At 43.0% G+C, this 19,844-nt stretch overlaps 1 protein-coding gene and 1 long non-coding RNA gene across 6 annotated transcripts in view; one reads left to right on the forward strand and one right to left on the reverse strand.

The window, feature by feature from the left end:
• Positions 1-3,637, forward strand: part of Pdzrn4 (PDZ domain containing ring finger 4) — a 400,873-nt gene extending 397,236 nt beyond the window's left edge. For all 5 annotated transcript variants that reach the window (XM_070034743.1, XM_070034771.1, XM_070034751.1 and 2 more), the window contains one exon: positions 1,500-3,637. In XM_070034743.1, coding sequence (XP_069890844.1) covers positions 1,500-2,957 — 1,458 coding nt within the window. In that variant the 3' untranslated portion in view covers positions 2,958-3,637. The remainder of the gene's footprint in view (positions 1-1,499) is intronic.
• The window catches only part of LOC138836286 (uncharacterized), a 445,512-nt gene that overhangs the window by 14,607 nt on the left and 411,061 nt on the right, over positions 1-19,844 (reverse strand). The gene's annotated exons all lie outside the window — the stretch shown is intronic.

The raw sequence follows: 19,844 nt of genomic DNA on the forward strand, positions 1-19,844 counted from the left end.
AACTCAGGGCCTGGGTGCTGCCCCTGAGCTTCTTTTGTTCAAGGCTAGTACTCTACCACTTGAGCCATAGCTCCACTTCTGCTTTTTTGTGATTAATTGGAGGAAGTGTAGTACAGACTTCCTGCCAGGGCTGACTTTGAACCATGATCCTCTGTTCTCAGCCACCTGAATAGCTATGGTTACATGTGTAAGCCACTGGCACCTGGCAGGACATACTTTTTTTTATCTCATGCCCAGGTCTGGAAATCAATATTTTCCAAATTTTCAGTAAAAGTACCATTTTAATCAGTGTTACTGAGCAACAGATAACTACACAGCATGCACAGAAGCCAGTACCACAACACCAGAGAAAAAAAAACAATACATCAATTAATTAAATTTTAATTGCACTGTCAGCCAGCAAGGAGGCTAGGAGCAAAGCCAGAGCTCCCCTCTGTGTCTGCCTGTTCATGGGTCACACATGTCCTCTGGGGAGAAACGTATGTTCTGTGTAGGGGATTTTGGGCTCCTGACCAGACAGCCTATTCCTAGGCATCTTGTAATGGCATTCCAAACCGTGAGAATCACACGTGGAAGCTTTCCCTAAAGAGTAACACCTAATTTATGTCCAAGTATGTTGATGTTTTAGCCTACTTCAGTTGCGATAGACTAAACCTCATCTTTGAAGGAAATTATCACTGGGAAACAGAAAAATAATTTACGTTACTCACCTAAGCCATGCAGTATGGCTGCTACTTTCGAGAAGCACAATTTGGAGATTGACTAAGGTCAAGCACAGGAACCCAGGAATGCAATAGCAATGTGTGCTCTGCCTCTAGCCCTGGTGCCAGTAACTTGAACTCATCTGGGAGAATAGGAAGGTTTTGCGCTCTAGCTAGTACATGATGTTCACCCCATCCTGTAACTTGGTAATACTGAGTTGACTATTGTGGCAATAATGCTGAGTCAATAATGCTTCCTCTGAATTAAATGTTGGAAACACACACACAACACTGGGTGAATGTGACTCTAGAATTGTAGGTGGATGGAGACCATGTCTTCTGTCTTACTGATCCCTTGGAAGTTCAGTCACTTCATTTATATGACTTTGCCTTAGTTTCCCAAATAAGAACTGCGCATTTAGAGGAATCCTGTCTTATTCATACTCACGACTGTCACCGATGTCCTGATTCAGGGAACTTTCAAATTCTCTATTTGATCAGTCTGTTGCCTTCATTTCTAAGAACTGTACTTCTTCCAAGAAGCACTGAGTTGCTTCTGGTTATTTCTTTACAGTATTCGTGTTAGCAGACATTAGCTGTGCAGGTGAGGGTCTTGTGTCACCTCCACGCGCTTAGACAATGGATCCTATCAGTCTCACCCCCCGCCTTCTACAGCAACCGCAGCAGGGCTCATGGTTCCGTTGGCACGCGTGCAACCAAACTACAAAGCATTGTTTCTGAAGCAAGTGTCCAGCAGCCGCTGCTGGACAAAATAACCGATCTCCTTTGTTCCCTCAGCCAAAAAAGCAAGAGGAAGAAGAAGGCACCACCGACACGGCGACCTCGTCCTCCAACAACCACGAGAAGGACAGCGGCGTGGGGCGCACCGACGAGAGCCTGCGGAACGAGGAGAGCTCGGAGCAGGAGAACGCGGCCGAGGAGGCCCGAGGCCCCGAGGCCCTGCCGCTGCCGCGGGCCGCGCGGGGCGGCGCGGAGCTCCCGCGGGACCACAGCCTCCCGCCCGCTGAGTGCCTGGACTCGGATGGCGGCGCCGGCACCCAGGGGGAGGAGGAGTGCGAGCGGTTCCGGCAGCTGTTGGAGCTCAAGTGCAAGATCCGCTCCCAGGGCGAGTACGACCTGTACTACTCGAGCAGCCGGCTGCGCGGCGGGCTGGGCGGGCTGGGCGGGCCGGACGGGCCCGAGGGCGTGGAGCACGAGCTCCAGCTGCTGAACGACGAGCTGAGGAGCATCGAGCTCGAGTGCCAGAACATCATGAAGGCGCACCGGCTGCAGGCCGGGCCCGACGCGGCGCGCGGGAAGCTGGACGACATCCTCGAGCACCCGGAGAAGTCGGACAAGGATAGCTCGAGCGCCTACAACACGGCCGAGAGCTGCCGCAGCACGCCGCTCGCCGTGGACCGCTCCCCGGACAGCTCCCTCCCGAGGGCCGTCCACGGGGCCAACCGGAAGGACCTGAGCTGTGGCGCGGGGCCCCGCGGCGGCGGCGGCGGGGAGCCCGCGGCTGGCGGGCCGCGATGCTGCGGCGGCGGCGGCGGCGCTAGCACGCAGGGCCGGGAGAAGCTCCCGGAGCCCGAGAGGGCGGCGGGCGAGCCGGTGCCCTACCTGTCCCCGTACCACAGCTCCCCCTACAGGTGTGCCAACATCCCGGTGCACGCCCGCCACTACCAGAGCTACATGCAGCTGGTGCAGCAGCGCTCGGCCGTGGAGTTCGCGCAGAGCCAGCTCAGCCTGCTGGGCGTGTGCAAGGACGCGCCGCGCGGCGGCGGCGGCGGCGAGCCCAAGATGGAGTGGAAGGTGAAGATCCGGAGCGACGGCACCCGCTACATCACCAAGCGGCCCGTGCGCGACCGGCTCCTGAAGGAACGTGCCTTAAAGATCAAGGAGGAGCGCAGCGGCATGACCACCGACGACGACACCATGAGCGAGATGAAGATGGGGCGCTACTGGAGCAAGGAGGAGCGCAAGCAGCACCTGGTCCGCGCCAAGGAGCAGCGGCGGCGGCGCGAGTTCATGCTGCGCAGCCGGCTCGAGTGCCTCAAGGAGAGCCCGCAGAGCGGCGGCGAGGGCAAGCGCGAGCTCAGCATCCTGGAGCTGAGCCACAAGAAGATGATGAAGCGCAGGAACAAGAAGATTCTGGATAACTGGATGACCATCCAAGAGCTGATGAGCCACGGGGCCAAGTCCCCCGACGGCACGCGGGTCCACAGCGCCTTCCTGTCGGTGACCACCGTATGACCGAGGGCCGGCCCGCGCCCCCCCCCCACGTCCCCCCCACCCGGTGCCGCCGCCCCCGGTGGCACCAGCACAGTTGCCTCGTTCAAGGTGGCGTTTAGAGATATTTTGTGACTCTTTAAAAAAATGGTTTTTTTGGTAAGCAAAATAACTTGGTAATTCTTCCCCCCACCCCTTTGGTTTTTCATAGACTGACTGGTACCTTCTTTTTGGGAGCTGAGATCTTTCCTGAACTTGGGATATATGAATATGAACTGTTTATACACATTATATATATATATAGATATATTAAAAAAAGATACAAAAAAACTGAGCAAAAAAATATGGAGGAGCTAATTAATTTCCTACTTTGATGTATCTATTGTAAGTTAAAAATCTGGATTTATTTCTCTAGTCCACTTATTTTCTACTTTAATAATAATGCCAAAACGTTTCTATTCTTGCTTCTTGGCATAACACATGCTGAACTGACCTGCTAATGAAGCACACGCCACACCCCGTCTTACACATCCAAAACACCTGTTTTTAACATTGTGTGTACATCTAACACAGAAATGGCCGTTGTCTTTGTCTCCGTAAAGTGTAGGTGGACAATCTTCCTGTGATTTGTAGTGACACTGGTCATGTAGCTAGATAATTGTGGTAACTGTGACAAGAGAATAAATTATTGGTTATCCCTAAAAGTTACCAAGGAGTGTTTTCGTTGTCCATGGTAGTGAACAGATACAGATCAGTTACATGTATATTATTTAGAGGACTCCTAGCTGTGAATTATAAACTGTGCCTATCCTCTACCATGTTTTTTTTTTCCCAATAAAGTTGTCTTGAATCATGTCCTATAGGTCATTGTGTTACACAATGCATCAGAACTAAATGAGATCATCTATGTGGTATTCAGCAGATGCGAATAAGCATCCAAAACACATTAGTTTATGTTCCCCTTACCTGTCATTTGTGTAAGGAGGAAGCCAAGGAAAATTTAAGGAAAGATGGCAAGGATCAGTTTCATAGCTGGTATTTATAAGAATGACAGGTATTTCAGGCTTCTCAAGTTGCCAAAACAAAATGCCATCCACAGGGTGGCTTCAACAACAGAAACCTATTTCTCACAGTTTTGGAGACTGATAGGTTCAAGGTCAGAAGAAACCTGGGCATTGGTGGCTTATGCCTAGTTACTCAAGAGGCTGAGATCTGAGGACTGCAGTTCAAGGCCAGCCCAGGCAGAAAAGTCTGTGAGCCTTTTATCTCCAATTAAAGTGTGGCTCAAGTGGTAGATCACCAGCCCTGAGTGAAAAAATTAAGGGACAGTTCAAACTCTAGTGCTGGCATGCATGTGTGCGCATGTGCATATATACACACACACATGCACACACACACACACACCCCAACAAGCAAGAAAACAACAACAACAACAAAAAACAGAAGATCAAAAGTTAACTCCAGAGCTGGGGATGTATCTCAGTACTAGAGCCCCTGCCTACCATGTGAGTCATAGCACTATCAAAGTTAATATTAGACGTAATGGTAGTTTCAAAAGCCGTTTGCTATTAACTCTATTTTAAATATTTTGAGCCCAGCTTTTCATTGTAGGTAAATAATAGATTCTTTTTCTCACTGGAAAAGCTGCTTAATAAAGCAAAAAGCTTGGAAAGGCAGAGCAGTAAGGAAAACAATACCAAAATGACTTAATAGGTATCAACATGGGAGAGATGCAAGTTAAAATTAACTAAAAATTTACTGTTTATTATTCAAGCAGCATTCTAGCAAAGAATCACAGAGAGAGGTGGGGACACAAGGGCTCTCCCCCTCCTCCCATGAACTTAAAATCTATTCAGGATGACAATAAGCCCTAGCTAAGTGATTGGATAACGATCTTTTAAGAACAACATTTCCAAGGTCAAGCAATATGATTAACCATACATGGCAAAGATCTGAGAGAAGCTCATGTCATCTAAACAGTCTTCAAAAAGAAAAATTGTATGTGAGCACACTATACAGGAAGTATATGACATGCTCGCAATTCTAGGCAGAAAAAGTAATGTGTTCTAACGTTGGCCAGGCTAGTGAGGAGCCAAGAAAGACTCAGAGAAGATGTAAGGAGGATTAATGGGCTAGGGAGGCAGACTCTTGGAGGCACTTGAACATAACACTGAGGCCAGGCCCCAGAGTCTAATTTAAGAGCTAACAGAAAGTCATTGTAGGTTTTCATACAGGAAAGTAGCTTTGGAAATATTCAGATGTGGTGTGCTCATTAAGTCAAAATCAACCTGTTGGGCTGAATTAAAATTTGCTTAAACTCATGTTTGCATGCACAGTTGATCTTGACTTTCACTCTGGAGGCAATATGATTGATTGGCATAGAATGTGGTTTATATGCATCCATGATGAAAAGCTAGAGTTTTTAAAAAGGCTGTCTAATCATCTGCCAATTGTACCATTTAATAAACTGACATAGAAGGCATTTTAATTGACCATGACTGCAAAAATGGTTTCCCCCAAATTTATTCTCAATTAACTTCATAAATATACCGAGGATGGACTGAATTGTGTCCTATTCAAATTTGGAGGCTGCAATTCTAATGCCTAATGTATGTGATCTTTGCCTTAAAAAACAAATTGGTGCCAGTACTGAGGCTTGCACTCAGGACCCTTGGTGCTATCCCTTAGCTTTTTCACTGAAGGCTGGTACTCTTATCACTTGAGCCATAGCTCTGCATCCAGCTTTTTGGTGATTAACTGGAGCTAGAGATGAGTCTCGCAGACTTTCCTGACCAGGCTGTCCTTGAATTGTAATCCTTAGATCTCAGCCTTCTGAAAAACAGGATTACAGATGTGAGCTACTGTGCCCAACTTGATCTTCTAGTTTTAAATTAAGAATGCCTGCCTAAGAGTTCAGTTCTTTCCAGATTTAATGTCTATGATTACTGCTCATCCTCTGCATACAACTTGAAACAACACACAGATTTTCCTGAAGTATATATCTTATAGAATGTAATCTTTCCCAAATTAACAATTTAATATTACTTTTAACACCAGGTATGCTTGCCAACTTTTAAAAATGTAATTTTTTCATGTATGTGTTAATATAAGTCTACCAAATTTCTCTTTAAAACAATCAGCCAGGCACTTGTGGCTCACTCTGTAATCCTAGCTACTCAGGAAACTGAGATCTGAGGACTACAGTTCAAAGCCAGTTCAGGCAAGAAAGTTTGAGAACAGCGTTGCCAGTTAACCACCCCAAAGCCAGAAGTGGAACTGTGTCTCAATTAGCAGAGGTTAGTCTTGAATGCAAGAGCTCAGAGATTGTGCCCAGCCCTGAGTTCAACCCACAATTAAATAACTTAAAACAGATGCAGCAGAGGGTAGGGGGAAAACAAAGGAGGAGGCAACAATTCTCAATCGGAAATGTACTCATTACCTTACTCATGTAACTGTAACCCCTCTGTACAGCATTTTTACAGTAAAAAAACGTAAAAAAAAAAAAACCACCAGCAGCAGCAACAATAAGAAAAGTTTTATCATTCTGCACAATTTTAAGTCACTGAATAATCTATTGCTCAGCAAAGAAAAACAACTGGTTACAGGTAAGATATATTTCAGGTCAAGAGAAAAATGTGAATGTAAAGAAAATATTTTACCTGTGCTTACTTTTGCAATTTTTTTTTTTAAACTATGAGTGTTAGATTCGTATGCTAGGGACTCATGTCCCTTTCTCCATCATAACCATATTGTCCCTGCCTCCATTCCTCCCACTTTCACTCCTTCCTCCTGCCCCCCCCCACGATCTTTTTCTTTTTGTGACAGTCCTAATGTTTGAACTCAGGACCTGGGTGCTGTCCCTGAGTTTTTTGCTTCCAGTTAGCTTTCTACTCCTTGAAAAACACCTCCGCTTCCAGCTTCTTAGTAGTTAACTGAAGATAAGAGTCTCACAGAGTTGCCTGCTTAGGCTGGATTTGAACAGTAATCTTCTGATCATAGCCTCCTGAGCAGCTGGGACTATTGGCATGAGCCGCCAGTGCCTAGCCTACACTGTCCCTTTCTGAACACATTTTGGGTGTCTAGGGAAGAATCTACGTCAATTCCAAGTTGGCATCACAATGAATAAAATATGTCTCTGCCTTCTACCTAGACTCCAGCTTCTCATCCTTGTCATGAGGATGGTGCTCTGGTCACCTGGTCTCTCAGGCTTGTCACCTGAGCTTCTTCTTCAAATTGTGGCACAACATTCCCAAAGCTCAGAGGCTAGAATGCCACTGTTTCCTGGCTAAACCAGGTCTGCTTTCTTTCTAGTCTATTCTGCACAGGACAGAAACATCTGCTAGCCCAATATCACTTTCTTACTTGTGCTGAGATACGTGCAGGGCCTTTTCCTGAACAAAGGACACAAATCTGAGTTTCTGAGGCTGTTAATCAAGGATTTCTGTTGTTCAGCCTCTGCCTGGTTTTCCACCTGATCTCACACAAATCTTGAGGCACTTCCAACTTACACCTTGGGAAACCTATGCTTTGGGTAAATAATTCACATGATATTCTTTTAAGCCATTATTCCTGACCACTTTAATTAGAATTCAATTATATTTTATATTTTGTATTGTACTACTTACTAGTCAGTTGCTATTTAATATTTCTAATAATGATTATTAAGGTAACTAATATTGTACAACATATAATTATTAAATAACTTCTGTTACCTCTCTGAATATATATAGTCTTTTTGGTGCCAGTTCTGTTGCTTGAACTCAGGGCCTTGTGCTCTGGCTCAGCTTTTGCCATTCACTTGCTTAAGGCTGGCACTCTACCACTGGAGCCACACCTCCATTTCCAGCTTTTCCTGTTTAACTATCTTCACACTTCGATCCTCAGATCTTAGCCTCTGGAGTACCTACGATTCTAGATGTGAGCCATCAGCACCCAGCTTCAATTAATACATTTTAACACTGCAATGGATTCATTGATTAATTCACTTCTTCTGGGAATCTAATAGGGAAAGTAGATCTTATTCCGAGAACTATTTGAGCCTGACCTCTGAAGATGTTGATTTTTGAGCTCTGGAAATATCTGTGGCTAGGAACGTGGTGGAATGGAGGCACCTAGCATGCACCTGCTGCTCCACAAAGAGAAGCAAAAGCATGAAGTGTGCGCCTGCGTACTGAAGGCAGTGACCACAGAACAAGAGCGGACGTGAGCAGCAGAGGTACTGGAACCTCGTAAGACTCAGACACGGAGGACAACAGACAGAACTGAGGAGAAAACAAAATATCCCTGCACCTGGATCCTCAGCTAAGGGAGGCAGAAAGTCTCAGAGTAAGACAAGACCCAGTACTCTCTCTCTCAGCATGGATATTGGCAGTCCTAGCTGTGGCAAAGCCATACTGCCCTACAGCCTAACGGGACGAGTAACCTGAAACTGCCCAGGCGTTTTACTATGGTGAAGGCTCACCGTTCACCTCCCAGCAAATTCTGGAGCTGTAGGCAGGAGCCAGCTTGAGGGATGGAATGGCTGAATTTGGACCTCCCTCTGCATTTTCCTTGGGGACCCCACAGACGTGCCATGCCTTGCAAACCTGGTAGCTGCTCAGAAAGTGAGTCTCCACCAAACCTGCTGGGTGCATTCTGCACTAGAGGAGACAGATGTCCCAACACAAAGGGGAAAGGCAGGTGCCGCCTCAGAAGCCAGAGGATAGAGTTCATCCTCAGACACCAGTGCTGTGCCTGCTGCATGTGGACTGACAGGCAATCACCCGGATGGTTATTGGCACCCCCTCTTTGAGCCCCATTTGCAGTGCCTCTCACTAGTGGGGCAGGGGAAGAACTCTTTGACTCCACTACCGTCCTGCCCCCAGGGGCAAGTTGAGGCAGCTCTGAGCTACACTGGAGCATCAGCTGTCACCAGCCCTGAGGGTGCATAGCCTAAAAAAGTCCCAAGAGAAATTTTGCCAGCACTGGCTTCATCTAACCAAAGTAGCATGTCACTGACCCAAAAACAACGACATAGAATAATTGAACTGAGTGGAAAACCCAGAATTAAACCTACACATCTACAACTAGCTTATTCCCAACTAAGAGGCTATAAACATACACAGGAGAAAGGACAGCCTCTCAGCAAATGGCGCTTGCAAAACAGGACCTATACATGCAGAAGGTGGAAACATTTGGAACTACTGCCAAAGATGCTCTCCTGGTGTTTCTTCCGCTGCACTAAACAGCTGTTCTAGGTTGTTGGGTGCCATTGGCCCAGCCCACAGTGCCATCTTCCAGCAAACTCTGTTCCTGTTTGATTCACCAACCATCAACAAACTAGAATCCTGCTTGTTATTCAATATCTAACTACAATTATGTGTGTGTGTGTGTGAGAGAGAGAGAGACAGAGACAGAGACAGAGAGGAAAGAGGGGGGAGAGAGGAGGGAGGTAGTCCTGGGGTTTGAACAAGTCCCTGGGGCTTGAACTCAGAGCCTGGGCACTGACCCTGAGCTTTTGTGCTCAAGGCTAACCCTCTACTGCTTGAGCCAAACCTCCATTTTTTGGTGTTTAATTGGAGATAGGAGTCTCATGGACTTTCTTGCTCTGGCTGGCTTCAAACTACAACCTCCAGATGTCAACCTCCTAAGCAGCTAGGATGTAAGATAGTATTGCCAGCACCTGGCTGAATACACATTTGTAACTTAGTAGTATTAACTATTTACCACCTGGCAGCTCTGCCATTTTAAGAGAATTGTAATTTCAGGCAAATTCTCTTAAGCTTACTGCTGCTCAGTACAGAAGGGATAATTACAGACTTTTTCATAGGCTGAGAATTAAATGAATTAATGCATAGAAGGAAGCTAAATCAGTGTGGGCAGAGAGTAGGCACTCAATAGCTGTTATTTTTGTGTATGTGCTAAGAGTTGGGGCTTGAACTCAGGTCCCGGGTAGCACCCCTAAGCGTCTTTTGCTCAAGGTCTAGTGCTCTACCACTGGGAGCCACCATGCTACTTCTGGTTTTTCGGTAGTTAATATTCCACCTAGACTGACTTTAAATTTTGAACCTAAGATCTCAGCCTCCAGAGTAGCTAGGATCACAGGCATGAGCCATCTGTGCCTAGCTGAGATTTTTTTAATCAGTCATCAAGTAGTTTCTCTCATGTTAACCAGCCCATAACTACATCCTACCTTAGATTCATTACTCTGTCTGTGGTGCCACACCCATGGTCAGAAACATGACACTGTTGGAAGAGCCTCTCACATACCCATTCGCAATAATCTCAAGGGTCTGTAAAGCCTAGTGTTTCGTTCTGGTGGTGGTTTTGTTTTTGTGCAGTACTAGGGCTTGATATCTGGGTCTTTTGTTCTTGCTTGGCTTTTTTGCTCAAGGCTAGTCCTCTAGCCCCTGAATCATACCTCCATTTCCAGCCTTTTGGCTGGTTGATTGGAGATAGGAGCCTTGTCGACCGTTTTTGCGCAGGCTGGCTTAAACTGTGATCCCCAGATCTTGGCCTCCTGAGTAGTTAGCGCCTCAAGTAGGAACCCCTGGCTGAGACTGGTGTTTGTATGGGAAATATCATTGCTGCTGGATTTTCGATTCTCAAGTGTGTTTGAACAAGGAATTTAGTGCAACTTATTTTCAGTGTCACCTTCCTGATGGGGATGAGAACAGGCTGAAAGAGATGCATGCGACTACCGCCAACCTGTCTGGGAATATTTGTGAGGTAGTCTGAGCCTACTGAAATGTGTCAGGAAAATAGCCCTCGTCTGGTGTTCTCATTATGGTGGGGTCAGTGACCACAGCATTGATGTCTATTTGTGTCCAGTCAATTCAGCCTGACTTCACTTTTGAAACAGAACACTAATCAGGAAATCAATAGGTATTGAAATGTGCTGTGTGGAATGCACAAAGAAATAGAAACAGCACAAAGCAGTCAAGAGAAGAAAATGTGTTTGAGAGCCCAAAACATTCATAGTGTTGGATCTTTGCATGGGTCATTAATAAACTTGCCTTAGAAGATGAAATTAATTCTATTTGAGCAGAGTGTAGAAACTATAGAGTAACAGATCCAGCGAGGAGCACAGAAAGGCTAGCTAGGAGGAACAAGGACTAGATGGGGGCTGCTGCCGTCTCCAGAAAGCCCCCCGTTACCTCACAGCCTTCAGCCATGACTTTCCCAAAAGACAAGCTCTCGTTAGTTCTTTGATCGCAAGAAGGTTGCCTGTTGAGTCTTTTCTTGTCTATTTATAAAATGAGAACAGAGGAATGAATGACCTCCAGGGCCCATTTCATTTCTAACATTCTAGATATTGATAACAATCATTTTAGTCCAAAAAATCCCTTAAGTTCAGCCCTATATAATCTATTATAGGGCTGTCTTGGATAGATTCATCATGTTCTAGTGGAGCAAATTGGGATATTTGCAAGTGGAAAAAAAAAGTAAGAAAGCTATCCATTGGTTGCAGGGCATTGGTTGGCTCACATATGTAAGCAAGGGATAGAGTGCCAGCCTTGAGGAAAACAGCCAAGGGACAGTGCTCAGGTGCACACATACACACACACACACACCACCACCACCACCACCACCACCACCACCACCACCACCACCACCACCACCACCACCACCACCAAGAGTCTTCAAATATTTAAATATAGCCCCTTGTAACTTCAGGTCAGTTTTACAACTCAGTTATAGGAAAAAAATTCAGAAATGTATCAGTTTTGAGCCTTATTTACATCAATAGTAGCATAACTGGGAAAACTTGCTTTTTATTCCCTATTAGTGTATACAAAAGTTTCTTCTTTATCCCTGTATCCTTTTCCCTTTCCCCCTCCCCTTCCTCTTTTGTTCCCTCACCCTCTTCCTCTCTTGTCTTTTTCTCTTCTCCTCTTCTCTCCCTCCCATCTTCTTTTCCTTCTTTTTTTTCCTTTGTGCTGATCCTGGGGCTTTAATTCAGGGCCCAGTGCTGTCTCTGAGCTTCTTTTGCTTATGGCTAGTGTTCTGTCACTTGAGCCACAGTTCCAGCTCTGACTTTTCTGATATAGTGTAGATGAGTCTCACAGTCTTTCTTACCCAGGCTGGTTTTGGTTAAAGAGGATAGCATGCCTCTGGATCAGCTGATAAGAGTTAGGACACAAAGTACAGGATCAGCAGATGAGGGGAGAAACGTGTGCCAGGAAGTAGGAGATGCAGACCCTTCCATACCCTTCCATACTCTGTAGGTAGAAGTCAAAACTGTGCCATGTTTATGGAGGACAGCATTCATGAGAGTAACCATTGAAATCCCAGATGTACATGTGTTTCTAGAAGTAGAATTATGGTAAAAAGGTGGAGATACTCATACATAAAATGACATACTATAATATAATTGAGGCATTAATTGCAATAGCTAAATGTCAGAGACAATAATAATATGTATAAACGGGTGGCAGATTAATACACTTATGGTACTAATAAATAATCAAGCCAGTAGGATACAGTCAGTGGGTGCCAATAACAGAGTGGTGGCTGAGCGGACAGGAAGTAGGGTTTTTGTATTCATATCCAGGTTTTGCGGGATGAATGACTTAAACATCTGGGGTTCCTAACTAAAAACTCATTAAAACTATGCCCTCACAATTTGGTACAAAAATAAATATTTCAAATATTAAAAGGAAATTCAAACAACTGTACATTTTGAAAGGTTTGCAACTATCAATTGTATCACAAAACTTTTGAATGGTTTTTTGTATTATTTACCAAACATATATGGTTAATATCTATTCTTCCTAGGTTTGGACCTGCCTACTCACTAATCATCTGTTTAAATAACAATCATCTTGTAATTATTTATAGGAAGAGAATGGAAAGATAAGTCTATCTTTCCTTTATCATAGTTCACTAATTCTTTCATTATTATGGACAGTTTAAAACATTTGCTCTTCTTAAGTCATTACTGGCAATCTGTAGGATGTTTTCAACACTGGGATATATCTTCCAAGTTCCTTCTTTATGTGAATTGAAAATCTTTATGCTTCACCTTAGATTTGTTTCTGTTTTTCAGCCCTTTCTCCACCACTATGCACATACTTTCACTGGCAGGAATTGTAAGACAATCCATGGTTCACTATAATCTCCATCTCTATAGTTTTATATTTGTAGACAAGATAGGATAAGAGTGATTCTTAAAACCCCTTATGTAGGATAGCTAGAAATAACCTGATATTACAGATAAGTAACTGTGACCCACATGTACTCTAGTAAACCAAAATAAATCTATTCTCAACTCATTTTCCTTTTGGTCTGAGTTCAAAATATCCATGGCTATCCTGTCACCATGGGTACAAGGAGAGTGTGAATGAAAGTAGAAACACACAGCAGTCTTAACCAATTTTATAATGTCTTCATTTTTACCAATTTTGCAAAAACGTGGCATGTGAACACATTGATCAGCCCTTCCTAGTGCCCAGAGGGAAAATGAGAAGACACTGAGCTCAACTTCCAATGGATCCACTGTGACTCCACCTCTGGCTTCCCACTCTCTGCTTACAGCAGCATCTCCTGAAGAAACCTCTGCCCCTCTTCTTCAGCTATAGCTTCTACCAGACAAGCGGACCACAGTCCCAGATTCCAGCAACTGACGCTGGCTCCTCAACACCTAAAATGAAGTCTAAGGATGTTAGTGCATTCCTCTCATTTCTAATTTCTGCATTGCCTCATTTGCAGCTTTATCATCATCTTTACTGGATTGTGTTTGTTGAAAGCAATTCTGTTGTTTTCATTTAAAGCAATTTCTGTTCTTCTGGATTAGGCTACAATCAAATATTCTTTTTGGTCTAGATATGGTCCCAGTGAACAGACCTGAAAATAAGCTTCAAGGATGAAATGACTCCTCTTTGTGTGTGGACACATCCAGGATCTTCCTTGAAATTGGAAAAATGAGCTATCAGCTGCATGAACAAATGAAAGGGGAAGAATCACATGTGATGCTTGGGATTAAGAACCTGATGAAATCAATGTTTTATGGAACCAAATAGGTCCCTTTGTTTGTCTGCAGGTAGGGAACTACTACTAACAAAGAATGTGAACTGTGACAACTATTTATGATAGCACTGGGTGACTATTTATAAAAGTTATTATAACAAGTCATATTTTCATTACAAACCCATTTATGGGAATCAGACATGAACACTGACAAATCTTATCATATCTCTATCTTAGACAAGCTAAGATTCAGAATGCCTAAAGCATACCCACTCTAATTCTTTCTTATGAAAAACATTACCCCTCAACTTTAGTTACTTACACTATACCCAGCCCAAGAGCATCCAGAGTTGAAACCAGCTTAAAGAGTGTATTAGAGTATGAGCATTGCCCAAACACAAGTCAGGGTCAACAGAAATAAACTTGCTAGGTATTGTACAACATGTTGATTATAGTACTCTTGAAAATTTCAATAAGAGTAGAATTTCTCTGTGTTCTACCAAACAAAAGATAAATATTCATAACATTGAGTATGTTAAGGACATCAATTTAGCAATTCTACAATAAATACTGATTAGAAAACATATATACATGCACATACGCATACAACACTTTTGCCAACTAAAAATGTTAAAATAGAGAGCAAGGTAGAGAAAGTGGCAGCTGAGTAAGATCCTCCTGTGATCATCTCCCCTCAATTTAATTGCTATCAATGTACCAAACTACTTTCATTGTAGCTAAGGAAATAGGTAAGAGAGAATAATGCAGCCAGGCACCAGTGGCTCACACCTGTAACCCTAACTACTCAGGATCTGAGGATCATGGTTCAAAACCAGCCCAGGCAGAAAAGTCTATGAGACTCTAATCTCCAATTAACCACCAGAAAACTGGAAGTGGCACTGTGGCTCAAGTGGCAGAGTGCTCACCTTGAGCTGAAGAGCTGAGGGACAGTGCCCAGGCCCAGAGTTCAAGCCCTAACACCGACAAAAAGAAAAAGAAAAAGGGAGAGAGAGACAATAATGCCTACTTTTCATTTAACAAAATGAAGGCAGGAAGAAATTGGTTGCTAATGTCCCTGTTCCTCTGACTCTAAGCAGTCTAGGATAGAAACTGAATCAAGCACAAGCCAAAGTCTTGAAACCAAGTACCAGGCCCATCAAGATGGAACTTTCATGACCCTTACCACCCCAGTGACCTACAGACTGGGAGTCACTAGAGCTATGTTGAGCTAGGTAGCTGACAGCAATGGTAGCTGTGGGTGAGGTATTCAGTCCTATTCTGGCACCAAGAGGAGGCTTAAGAGAAAGACTATTTTGTCCTGGTATTTTCCTCCTTTTTTATGAACACTACACCAATAGTGTTTAGGGACATGCCTCAGCTTGGATTGCCCTCTACCATTTAAGTGCTGGCAATGCACCAACAACAGACTCTTAGCAAATCTTGATCAGGTAGTTACTATGTTTCCACCAGCACTGAAACAGAAGTGAATATAAGCTAAGAGGAAATAAACTTTCTAGGATCTAGAAGAAGACAAGGATATCCACTTATAAAACTTTTATTCAGAATAATGTTGGAAGTAATAGCCAGAACAATTAAGCAACTAAAAGAATTCAGAATATGTAAACTGAAAGGAAGTCATCAGAGTGTGACTGTTTCAGATTGTCACAGTCATCAACCAATTGGAAGGAATTCTGCCCAGCTTTGAACAGGTCACAATGAATGGGTCAGTCAGCCTCAGGTCCCATATCACACCTGTGGCCACCAATGCTGCCAAGTCATGCCATGCCCTGAGATCTCAGCCTGCCAAGATTAGCACAACACTGGTTTGGGATGAAGGCCTACACTGCCATTGGTTACCTTGTGGACTGTGGCCCAGGATCTCTAAAAATAGCCACAGATGATACTAGCTAGAATAGAAGTCCGACATACTGAAGCCATGGCTTCACCAGGCACTGAGTGATTACAGCATGCAGGCCTGGGGTGGGGACCATTAGGATCTACAGTCTTACATTTCACATTTCAATATTATAAATTCCAGGGTAAAAATCTATTTTCTGTGTTGTCCTATCCATAGCAAAGGGGATCTTAGCCATGGGATAGTGTTTAAGGTAGATAGTTCCTTGATGACTTGGTTGATGCTAAGCAGGGTTGTGTCTGAATCCTACTGACAGGAAGACTTAAATGGTCTAAGGGGAACCTGGGGTCATGCCACAGCTGGCAATTATCCATATCAATAAATGTAACCATTCTCCTCAGGCACAATCTCTGCCTGGTGTCAAGGCGGTTCTAGGGCCCCTTCTCTGAGCACTGACCTGGCATTAGCCATGCTGCCAAGGCTGGGGAGAATGGGTGGTAAAGAGAGCTCCTTAACTCTGGGTTGTTTGGTGCTTGTCTTTAAATTGTGTTCTAGTGTGGAATTGAATTTTCTTTCATTCCCAAATGGGCAGAACAAGCCAAAGAAACAAAAAAAAAAAAAATGGCAAGTCAGGGAACCTCAACTCCTACTCAAGATAAATGGGCAACAGAGAAGTTAATGAAAATGCTGAATGAAAGAATGAAAGCCTGCATGGGCTATGTGTGAGCTTGATGAGGCTAACCAAAGATTAATAGACAAATTCATGAAATCCACAAACAGAAAGCTGAATGTATTCCAACAGAAGGAAAGGGAGTCCAATGAAAGTATAGCCTTTCAACTAAAGGATTTGTGAATGAACACTGAAAACCAAATCAAGGAGGTAAAGAAGTCCATACAAGATCTAAAGCAAGACTTCAATAAAGAAATTGGAGCCATCAAAAGTGACCAATTAGAAGAAAAGGAAATTTAAAAAAAAGTAGAAAGTATTGGCAGTAGGCAAGACGATGCAGAAGATTGAATCTCTGGAAGTGAAGATAGCCTGGATTATATAAAGAAGAACACACAAGTATTTAAAACAAACCAAGAAATATGATAGATCCATTCAACAGATAGAAGACACCATCAGAAGGCCTAATTTAAGGCTAATGGTTGTAGAAGAGGACCTAGAGACAGAAGCTAAAGGACTAAGAAACTCATTTAACAGAATCCTAGCAGACAACTTCCCAAACATCCAAAATGACATGCCCATTCAGATATAAGAAGCCTTTACAACCCCAAATAGACCAGAACAGAACAGACATCCCACCATCACATTGTAATCCACACAGGATCAATATAGACCAGGGAAATGATCCTTAAAGCTGTCAGGGAAAAAAGATCAATCACCTATAATGGAAAACCAATCAGAACAACTACAGATTTCTCAGCAGAGACAATGAAAGCCAGAAGAGCCTGGAATGAAGTATGCCACACTGTAAAGACAAACAAATATCACACAAGAATAGTGGACCCAGCTAAACTCTCTTTCATAACTGAGGGAAAAATAAATATCTTCCAGAGCAAAGAAAAATCAAAACAATATATCTCCATCAAACAAACAAAAAGAACACAATAAAGGCAAAGCCCCTAAAAAGGTGGATAACATGGCAGGGACTACCAAACACCTCTCAGTCCTAACTCAATATTAATGGATTTAACTCTCCAATTACATGACATAGAGTATCTGGTTGGACCAAAAAGCCAAATCTATCTATCTGCTGTCTTCAAGAGACACACCTTGTGCAAGAAACAAACTTATTCTGAAAGTGAAAGGCTGGAATAAAATCTACGAAGCACACAAACCCCATAAACAAGCCAGAGTTGCAACCCTAATATCAGATAAAATAGACTTCAAATAAAATTATCGAGAGGAGGTAAAGGATACTATATACTAATTAAGTGATCTTTCTCCTCCAGGAGGATATAACAATTATATATATATATATATATATATATATATATATATATATATATATGCACACATACATCAAACACTGGAGCACCCAAATTTAAAAGTGATCCATAAAAGTGATCCAAATAGGGAAAGAAGAAGTGAAACTCTCCCTCTTTGCAGATGACATGATCCTGTATGTAAACAATGAGATGTACAAGTCGTAATGTTGAAAAACGAACTTAACAACTTTGGCCGGGTTGGTGGGGGGGAGGGATGGGAAGGGATGGGAAGGGGAAACAAAGGAGGAAGCAACAATGCTTGATAAGAAATGTACTCATTACCATGCCCATGTAATTGAAACCCCTCTGTACGGTATTTTCACACAAAAAAAATTACAAATAAAAGAAAACACCAAAGTGCAAAAAAAAAGAACCCATAGACTCTTCTCCCAAGATACTTGAGCTGATCCAAAACTTTGTCAGAGTAGCAGGGTATAAAAATCAACCCACAAAAATCAGTAGCTTTTTTGTATGCCAACAATAAGTGCAAGGCTGAAATCAAAAAAGCAACTCCTCTTGTGATAGCTTCTAAAAAAGTGGCTCACACCTGTAATCCTAGCTACTCAAGATGCTGATATCTGAGGATTGCAGATCAAAGCCATCCTGGGCAGGAAAGTCCATAAGACTCTTATCTCTAATTAACAACCCCAAAACTGGAAGTGGTGCTATGGCTCAAGTAGTAGAGCATTTGCCTTGAGCTGAAGAGCTCAGGGCCAGCGCCTAGGCCAGAGTTCAAGCCCCAGGGCCAACAAAAAATAAAAAATAAAAATAAAATACTTACAAATAAACTTAACCAAACTTAACCTCTATGATGACAACTTTAAAAACTTAAAAAAGGAAATTAAAGCAGATTTAAGGAACTGGAAAAACCTTCCAGGCTCATAAAATTCAATGCAATACCTATTAATATCCCAACACCATTTTTTAATGAAAGAGAAGAAGCAAGCCAAGAATTTATATGGAATAACAGAAGACCCTGAATAGCAAAACAACCCTTAGCAGGAAGAATAGTGCTGGAAGAATATCAGTATCAAACTTCATACTCTATTACTAAACTGTAGTTATAAAAAGAGCGTGTTACTGCACAGGAACGGGCTTAAGAACCAATGGAATAAAATTGAAGACATAGTTCTTCAGACCTAGGCCACCTAAACTTTGATAAGGGAGCCAAATTATCAGATAGAGGAAAGACTGAATTTAGGGGCTGGGGGTTTAGCCCAGCAGAAGGGCACCCGCCCGGTGCGTGCAAGGCCCTGGGTTTGGTCCTCAGGCCTGGAAAAAAAAAAAAAAAAGAAACTGAATTTAGAACCTTATATATATCACCCTGCACCAGAATCAACTCCAAATGGATCAAAGACTTCAATGTAAAATCAGATACCCTGAAAACATTATAGGAAGGGATAGGGGAAACACTAGGGCTCCTTGTCACAGATCGAAACTTTCTAAATAAATATCCAGAAATGCAATAAATCAAAGAAAGGCTGGATAAATGTGATTGCATTAAGCTATAGAGCTTCTGCATGGCAAAGGATATAGCTAGGAGGATCAATAGAAAGCCCACAGATTGGGAGAAGATCTTTAGCTATACAATAGACAAGGGCCTTGTATCATAAATATACCTAGAGCTCAAAAAATTAAATCCCCCAACAACAAATCCTGAAAGAAACAACCATCCCATTAATAATTGGGCTAAAGTATTAAAAAGAGACTTCTCTGGAGAGGAAATAAGAATGTTCAATAGACACATGAAGAAATATTAAACATCTCTGGCCATAAAAGAAATGCAAGTCAAAACCACATTAGAATGGCTATAATCAAGAAACCTAATAACAGAAGCTGGAAGGGATGTGGTCAAAAGGGAACCCTACTGCATTTTTGGTGGGACTGTAAACTTGTTCAACCACTCTGGAAAGCAGTATGGAGGTTCCTCAAAAGACTAAACATAGAGCTCCCCTATGACCCAGCAATCTCACTCCTGGGCATTTATTCAAATGATCACAAGCAAGGCCATAATAAAGCTCCCAGCACAACTATGTTCATTGCAGCATTATTTACCATAGATAAGATATGGAACCAACACAGATACCCCTCAATTGATGAATGGATCAAAAAAATGT

The sequence above is a fragment of the Dipodomys merriami genome, unplaced genomic scaffold (assembly GCF_024711535.1).
Source record: "Dipodomys merriami isolate MVZ:Mamm:240054 unplaced genomic scaffold, mDipMer1.0.p SCAF_10, whole genome shotgun sequence".
Lineage (NCBI taxonomy): Eukaryota > Metazoa > Chordata > Mammalia > Rodentia > Heteromyidae > Dipodomys > Dipodomys merriami.